At 39.8% G+C, this 8,400-nt stretch overlaps 1 protein-coding gene across 1 annotated transcript; it reads left to right on the top strand.

The window, feature by feature from the left end:
• The first annotated feature begins 217 nt into the window (after positions 1–217).
• On the top strand, positions 218–4,729 carry LOC145438282 (COMM domain-containing protein 2-like). Its single transcript, XM_080315678.1, has 5 exons — positions 218–381; positions 956–1,033; positions 1,743–1,825; positions 2,171–2,344; positions 4,447–4,729. The coding sequence occupies exons 1-5, from the start codon at positions 315–317 to the stop codon at positions 4,642–4,644; spliced, it is 600 nt and encodes a 199-aa protein (XP_080171804.1). The 5' UTR covers positions 218–314; the 3' UTR covers positions 4,645–4,729.
• Positions 4,730–8,400: the final 3,671 nt, after the last annotated feature.

Genomic DNA, 8,400 nt, shown 5'->3' on the forward strand with positions numbered 1-8,400 from the left:
ACGCCTACATGTCGGAATTTTAGGGAATAATTTATCTAAAGGTTCTTTGCAATCTTTTAAGCATAAGCATAATTAACAGGTTTTCGATGTCGCAGGTTTTCACCAACTGGTCGTGTGTTGTCTGGAAATGTTGGTCTTATTCGTGCAAATTTGGGATATCGATTATAGTAGATTGTTTTTCTGTTATTTGTTTTCATGAAATTATTACTCACCGGAATTATTTCATAGTCACAGTCTGTCCAGGGTCCAGCCCTGTAGCCTACAATAATTGACCAGTCGTTTCAACTTGGAATTGTGTCTACTGAGGGACGATCATGCTATTGAATATATCTGAGGATCATAGGGAACATCTACAGTTCTTGGTTGACAGCGATGCTACAGGTGAACAATGTTATTCAACGAATTGTTGCCTTCCTTCTGAATTGAACGCATGTACCTATTGTATATTTTATCCACTGGTTCTATAGGATCCCATTACAAATTTTGATACGCCACATCAGTGTCCATTGAAATTGGTATCCTTACAGTGTTTTAAAATTTGAGGTACACCATTTTATCATGTTTTATCAGAGACAATTCCAGTTTGAAAATTCAGTGTTTTTGAACATCAGATTTGTGTCAGAAGTATGACTATATTTTACCTTGTCTCATTTCCCTCAAAGTAATAGGAATATAATAGTAGAATCATGTTATAAAATGGTATTGGTGTTGTATGGCTTTATTTCAGTCATTGATCATGGTGACTCTGCTTTTCTCAACCCCCTTTATAGCCATACAAGCTATGCAATTTCTTTAACCAAGTCACCTTAAAGCAATTAGGCTGTTCACTCAACCTGTAAAAAGTATTACCAGGTAGAATCTCATAGAATTTCTGATTTGGTTCAGTCCTAACGTATATCTCATTCGTCACTGAATACCATCTATCCAAGTGACCATGTTTTGCCTTTTTTAACAGTGATTGAAAACTTTGCTTCAATATCATTGGAATTCTTGAAATCCGGCATCAACAAGAAGACATTCCATAGTGCTGCGCGTATGTCAAATTTATCCTTACCAATGTTTTGCAGATACATCATTTTCAAAAGTATTCAGTGGGTTTTCAGACAATACACTTCTGGTTTTTGGAGTAGCCCTACCATATTTCATTGTTTTAAACCTTGTTTCCTTATTCTACTTGAAGTAGGCTTACTGTAGTATTTACTTGTAATTGAGCCAAAAAGATTATGGCTATATGAGTGTAAACCAATGACTACTTCTACCGCCTTAGCAACGACAACCACATTACGGTATCATTATCGTATTGTAAGTTGAATATCAATTCGTGACAAGTGTACTCTATCAAATGAGATCAAATTCAATCGCATTATCCGCATATGAGGTGAAATTGATGCCCAAACTCTAGGTTCAATTGTTAGCCAACCTGTGAAATATTTATGTAATTTGGAGATACAATCAATTCAGTCCCTCTTCCATTATGTATTTTTTCTAACAAGTGATGTGTGCTTTGTATGTAGCCTATGATTAATGTGCATTTTACCGATGTGCCAGTGTTGGTTTTGAACTAATTGCAGCTCGCAAGCTGCTCAATTTGAGCTGTGTCAGTACCGGTATTGTTCATTTTCATAGTTTTTTTTCACTGCCTCCTGCTCCCTTTCATTCTCGTCTACTTTAAACAGCCCGACATATCTTGTTCAAAACTGGTCAGTCTGATTCTTTGGAAAATCGTTTGTAATTTGTTACAGAGAAACTCTCCGTCGACGTGGTTACAATAGAAAATGCCGTGCAAGGGCTTATGCAACTTTTTACAGAGGGAGTGAGATTTGCGGTACGTTTGAATTTGTCTTGATATTCTGCATGCGAAACTAGTGGATGTTACTGAATCTTTTTTAGATTCTTTCGACATGATCCTAGTCACCGAGTAAATTTGCTTTAAAAATCTGTCTCACGGCCAGTTTTGAATCATTAACAATGAATGTCTGTCTGCCCCAGGGTTTTAACCAAGTCATTAGGCCTACTGACCATCCCTGGCTGGAGTTAGTTTTAGGGTGAGGAAGTTACAACTGTCATTTTTCATTGTGTTGTATGCTCGGAGGGCAATCCGTTTTTATTCTCTGATTCGTTCTCAATAACTGTATTTTATTGTTTTGTCAATCTGCTCTTAATATTTCAGTTGAACGAAACCGATTTTCACGACTCTCTACTTCTCATCGGTTTCCCGCCAGAGGTTTGCAAAAGTCTGACGGCGATGTATATGTCGCACTACAAGGAAACAAAGAATACTTTGATAAAAGCAGTGTCTTCGTTACCAGTTTATGGCGACTTGGAATGGAGATTTGATATCAAGGTAGGACGTAGCGACGGTCCGTGGTTGGTTGTTACTGTCTACTGACATTTGTGATTGTTTGTACTGGAGTAGAAGTAGAGTTGACATTGTAAATTTTTATTTCTAATACTATTAGCTATTTCCCAGACATGTGAAAATTACTTCAAGTGGAGGTTGAAAATAAAGATCTGAGAAGCACTCGTGTAGATTTGGTCGATTAGGTCGCCCAAATGTCCTCCTTTTAGGCCATTCGTCCTCCATTATGGCTTTGACAGCCAGGCAATTGTTTGGGCGCAACTAAAAAACGCCATAAATGACGCGAAACCACTGACTACAGTGACAGCAAGGATGTCTAAAAAAAGGTCAACCACAGCTCAAATTACGGTTCTCCGAGAGTCGGGTTGGAGAAATGACCACTATTTTAGTCAACACAACAGTATTTACCGTGAATATATTCGAATTGGCATTTCGTCTGATATTATAAGGTTTTGTGATTTGTAAAAAGTGTCTTCTTTACCGAATTTCGAAATCTGGAAACCCTACTTTTAGTGGATGATTGAAAGTGGCTGCTTTCGAAGTTGCAGGGTACATCTTCACGACTAACGTAAAATGACTAATGTCAATGCGAATTCCTTCAATTTTCGAAAATGTATTCAGTTACGTTACCTTCAAACAGGACCTATTCAGCCCATCCGTTGTTCGAAAACTACCTTGCGTTGTATAAAGTCTCTAGAGCAAGGGTGGGCAAAGTACGGGCCGCCTGCAGCCCGAAACACCGTTTTATGCGTCCCGCGAAAGCCTCAAGAAAATATAATGCGTACTAAAACGTAATTTTTGCAGCGACTTGACAATACCTTTTCTTGAAGTATTTCCTCATGACAGTGATAAGTTATAGTTTTACTACGATGTTAGTAAATTGCTGATGCCTGATTTCAAGGGCATTTTCAGACTTTTCATCTGGTAAACGTCACAGAAATTCAAAACAGAAATAACAATTTGGATCATGAGCAATGTTCTCTCTAATTTTTGACGGGTCTGCGCACACTCACCAACTCACTGCGCAGACCCTTGGACAGCAGTGCCTAACGACTAAAAAAAGGTCACCACTTCGGATTTTTTGTGCGCAACATAGATTTTCTGCACGTGCGCAGCTTAGAGGGATCATTGATCATGAGTGCGATCTAATATTGGCAACTCCAGCAATTTTACTACTTTTGTTACTGTATTTGCGACACCTATTCGTGTGTGTGCTAGGTATAGATATGTATAAGTATTTTATATTTATATTAGCATATTGTAGAAGCGTGTATTTAAGGTAGCATGGTTATGATGCTGTCAGCATTGCATGTCCTGGCGGTAAACCAAAAGTAGAATCAGCAAATCGATGAATAGATTGTTCTTCAATGATTTAAATTTACATCCTCCTCTAGGAATTGACATAGCCGTCTTTCATCCCAAATTTTATCAAATTACTTGTGGCGGAGGGCCAGCTTAAAAATCTTGTCTATTTTTTTGACGCGTGTGCATTGATATTTGATTAGTTTTAAGTATATACATTAGGGCTGTTCAAAAACACTTTTTTTGCTGAATATTACTGGCTATGTGGTTAAATGGTTAGGTTGCCTTAAAAAACGACACACACCAATTTTGAATTCATTCCAACCAATAATCGCGGATTCGTACAGTTTGAAAGTTTTGAATTTACGGAAAAATGCAAACAAAAATTTTTTTTAATTTTTCTGTCAACCCCATCAAATTGTTGCGCTGTCTTCAGGGAACGATGTAAAACAAATTTGGCTCAATTCCAACCCGTAGAAGCGGAGATATCTGAGTTTTTCTTTGATAATTCGGGGATTGTCCTTGATCGGCGGATAATCCAAGATTTATCACCGAAAAAGTCTAAAAACTTCGCTTTTACGAGTCCAAGTCGAGTCAATACACAGATTGGCTCGAGTCGAGTCATTTCCGTTTTTTGAGAAAATGACTCGAGTCAAGTTGGCATATCTGTGAAATCGTGATCAACCCACTTTACCCACAGCGTTTTCACAAAGTGCATGAAATAGGTAAGGTCGGAAAATGCAGCATTCTGACAATCTCCGAAGTAAATTTCATTTTTCTTGCAGCTGGCCAGCCGATCGCTACACAATCAAGTGACGCCAGTGATCTACTTGAAAATCACGACGTTCGACGGGAGAAAGCGGTCGGAGCACGTCTTGCAAACCGACGTCGTGAATCTGGTGCACATGACGCGGGTGCTGGAGGAAGCACTCAACGAGATGAAGTCGAACCATTGCAGGCGGATTTTGAGAAATATCAAGTGAACCGCCGTTCCGTCGGTTAGCCGTGTCGGTTTTTGTGGATGCTTTTCTTACATTGTGCAATATGATTTCTGTATGAGATTGTTAACGTTTGATATGTGATGTCGATGGAAAGAAGAATTTAGAAAGCTATAAGGTTACCATATTTTGGGAATGTGAAAAGAGGACGCTTTTTCAAAATTTTCAGACTTGCAATTCCGGAGAAAAATCCTGAAAAAATGGTAAAGTTTTGGACTTTGTGGTCGGTTGACTAAAAAAATTTCCTGCTCAGCTTCCCAAATACAATTTTTCTTTCACATTATCAGTTGGTTGACTAAAAAAAAGGTCAACCTTCCGACTCAGCTCCCGAAATAGCCGCCGGAACGCTACTTCAGTGCTGTTTTACTGTATCTAAGTCGAATTTTGACCTATATCTAACCAAGATTCTCAAAAAAGAGGACATTTAGGAGTCCTCCGAGGACTCTTTTAAAAAAGTCAAAATAGAGGACGTATGGTAGGTAACCCTAAGTTTTTAGCTGTTGTCGATTGTAGTTGATATTCTTATCAGTAGGGGAGAAATTGCGCCTCCTGTATAAGTGTATCACGCAACTGGGACTTTCGGTTCAAACTTGTGACGAGTCTGCATTGTGATTGCAGAACTCTAAATCTGAACTGCGACAGATTGAAAAGCACGAAAACAGCTAACTTCATCAAATTATCAGTAGTTTATTAGCAATTTTATCAGTTCAATACACCACAAAAAATGTGATACAATGAAAAGAAAGAAAGATGTCGAAGCGACTAGGAGTTGTCTATGGAATCGGACACCCACCTTGGCCTAGGCCAGTGGTTCTCAACCTTTTGGGCTTCGCGGACCCCCTCAAGTTTTAGTTCAATTTTAGCTCTATTATGATGCAACCTTCATCTGTCTCATGCAAATATGAACTGTAGGCTTGTGATAAACGGTGAAATAATGATTTTTATTGAAGATAGCATCATACTATTGATGTGGTGGACTTTTAGTGTTTCCAAGCTAATTCTGCTGCTGTATTTCTTGAAGTACGTGGTCGTGTCTTGAAAATCCGCGTCTTCGTTTTGTTATGATCGAGGAGTGCCGAAAACCATTTCCGCAAAAATAGATGGAGGCTAATGCGATATTAACGCATAACGCTTCCAACGATACTTTTGGTGTCCAGCATCTAGCGCAGGGACGGGAAAAACATACGGACCGCCGGCCGGATTCAGCCCGCGACGGCATTTTGATCGGCCCGCAGAGAGTTTTTCTACCGTCAAAGTGAAATCTACAGACAATATAGACAATATTTATGCTCCAAAGGATGCGATCCGAGTTTTCCAACCAGAGAAAGACTGTCACGAAACGACTTGTTCTGTTCGGGTTTACATAGCCCTATATATTTACGAGCATACATTTTCGACCATGAACAATTGAACATTAACAAGACAAGGCTGCATACCAATAGAACCGGTGATATGAATGTCAGGGTTGGAGCGTAATGCTTTGATAGCAACGAAACACTCCTTGTTCATCAAAAAATTAGCCTTGTCGATAGGGCATCCGCAATAAGAATGCGCAAAATCTGATAGCCGTGCTTTAAGAGCAGGTATATCATTGACTGATTTATGACGAGTGTCAGTCGAAAATATTCGGGTCCATTTCAATATGAATATTCAATTGTATTAAAGTCCTGTACCTCCAAGAAGCTGCTCCCTTCATTGAGACAAATTATGGAAATACTAACTAAACGTCTCTAAACAGCTCTATGTTTGTATCAGCAGGTTATTGGGAAATTGGCAATGAAAATGAGTTTCCACACTACGATAGTCCATGTCTGACGATTATGATGACGATATGAGTCATGAGGTTTTAGCAGTTGTGGTGCGAAACTGCCTCATGCTTTTTCAAATTAAAAAATAAAATGAAAATTAGGTTATCAGCCATTTAAAAAATTTAGAGGTCTCGCGGACCCCCTGAAATTGCTTCGCGGACCCCCGGTTGAGAACCGCTGGCCTAGGCGATGTAAAGAGGAGGCATGCACACTGAATGAAAGTAAACTGCTTTTCACAGAGTTATCTATTGCGAATTTGTCTTCTCTGCTGGGACCAAAAATCGCTCCAAATAAATGCAGCAAGCGCTCTAGAGTACCGAACTACGATCTGACAGAGATCGCGTAGTGATAACGATGAGCGTCGATCAATCTGGCGGATCCGCTTCGATTCTCGTCGAAGGTTTATCTGGGCTCATCTTTCCTCGCCGTTGCCGTTCTTACGGTGATAAAAAAGCCCAGAAAAAGACCCGACGAAAGAAAGCACTCACAAGGAATGGAAAGAACTAGTAGAAAGGGCCGTGGCTTCAACAAGATCAACATCGAAAAGAACTGCAACATCGGGCACGCCAGGCCGAGGTGGATGTTAGATTAAAAGGATCGCAAGTGCATGCGCGTCGTTCGGCATCCTCCTATCTCTGTTCATTACATCGCATTGTGTCTTATGGCATTGTACATGGCGTGTAACTAGTTCAGATGAAAAATAACCCCCCCCCCGATTATTGACTGACACATCGACTTGGCCTACCGTACCGACACATGCCACATCATTTTCGTCGCTTCATGTGCTATCTTACGTTTTTTTTCATTCAATGCACAATTGCACAGCAGTGGTTCCGAACCTGTGGTACGCGAAGGTCTTTCAGGTGGTACGCGTGTAGATTCTGTTTTTTTATCAACCGAAGGGAGTTATTAGAGAGAGAGAGAGAGAGAGAGAGAGAGAGAGAGAGAGAGTCTTTATTTTCATCGAACCAAAATACATAACAAACGGCAGTGATGGTGGTACAGAAAATATGCGTGCACAGTATTCGGTATTAGACAGGAATGATCGATAAGACCGTGAAGGTCATCTAGTCTGATCACACCAGCATCAAACGGGTACACTTGACTCTGAACAGTCTGGCTGTAAAGAAATGTTTAGTTAAAGGAAAATAGAAAAAAAATCAAACAATGGTGGCAAATGATCAATGAAGCAATGTCTGGGCGAGGTAGGGCAACAGTGTTAGTGTAACGACAAGAGGTGATCAAGTAGGGCTTTTTTGAATCTATTATAAGGCAATTCACGGATATGTAGTGGTAATGCATTCCAGATGATAGGTCCCGAGTAGTCGATAGATCTCTTAGTTAGGTTGCTATTGGGTGGGGGTAAGTAGATGTTTCCTTTAGACGAGGATCTCGTGTAATGGGAATGGACATGTTTAGCAGGTATGAAAAAGTCATCAAACACAGGAGGCAGACTATTGGAAAAATATTTCTGAACAACTTTTGACACTTCGAAGCGATATAGTTCATCAACTCGCAAAATTCGATGCTCACGGTAGTAAGGCGATAAATTGGTACGTAAAGGTACAGATGAGTTCAGGTTGGGTTGATTTTGAGATTTTCGAAGCCGTCGTCGTCGTGGGTAGGGGCAATCCCACCAATGACAGCCTACGGGGAAGAGATTAAGTCGTAAAGCATTGGGATTCTTACGTAACCAAATTCCGTTTTAATATATTTGACCCAATGACATATATATATCATTGATTCGACCGCAAGAATTCCAAATGGATCCACTACAGAAATCATAAACTGCACCTTAAAATGTACAGTTTATTTTATGTGTAAACAATTTTGACCGCCGTCGGCGCCCGTAACATATGTTGGTGGTTCGCGAGCACTGCTTAAAATCTCGAAAATCTACATCTACTTTAGTTTTTCCAGGTCGAATTTTTTA

Source organism: Botryllus schlosseri, chromosome 4 (genome assembly GCF_051294905.1).
Source record: "Botryllus schlosseri isolate E-star chromosome 4, Bs_hap1, whole genome shotgun sequence".
NCBI classification, from domain to species: Eukaryota; Metazoa; Chordata; class Ascidiacea; order Stolidobranchia; family Styelidae; genus Botryllus; species Botryllus schlosseri.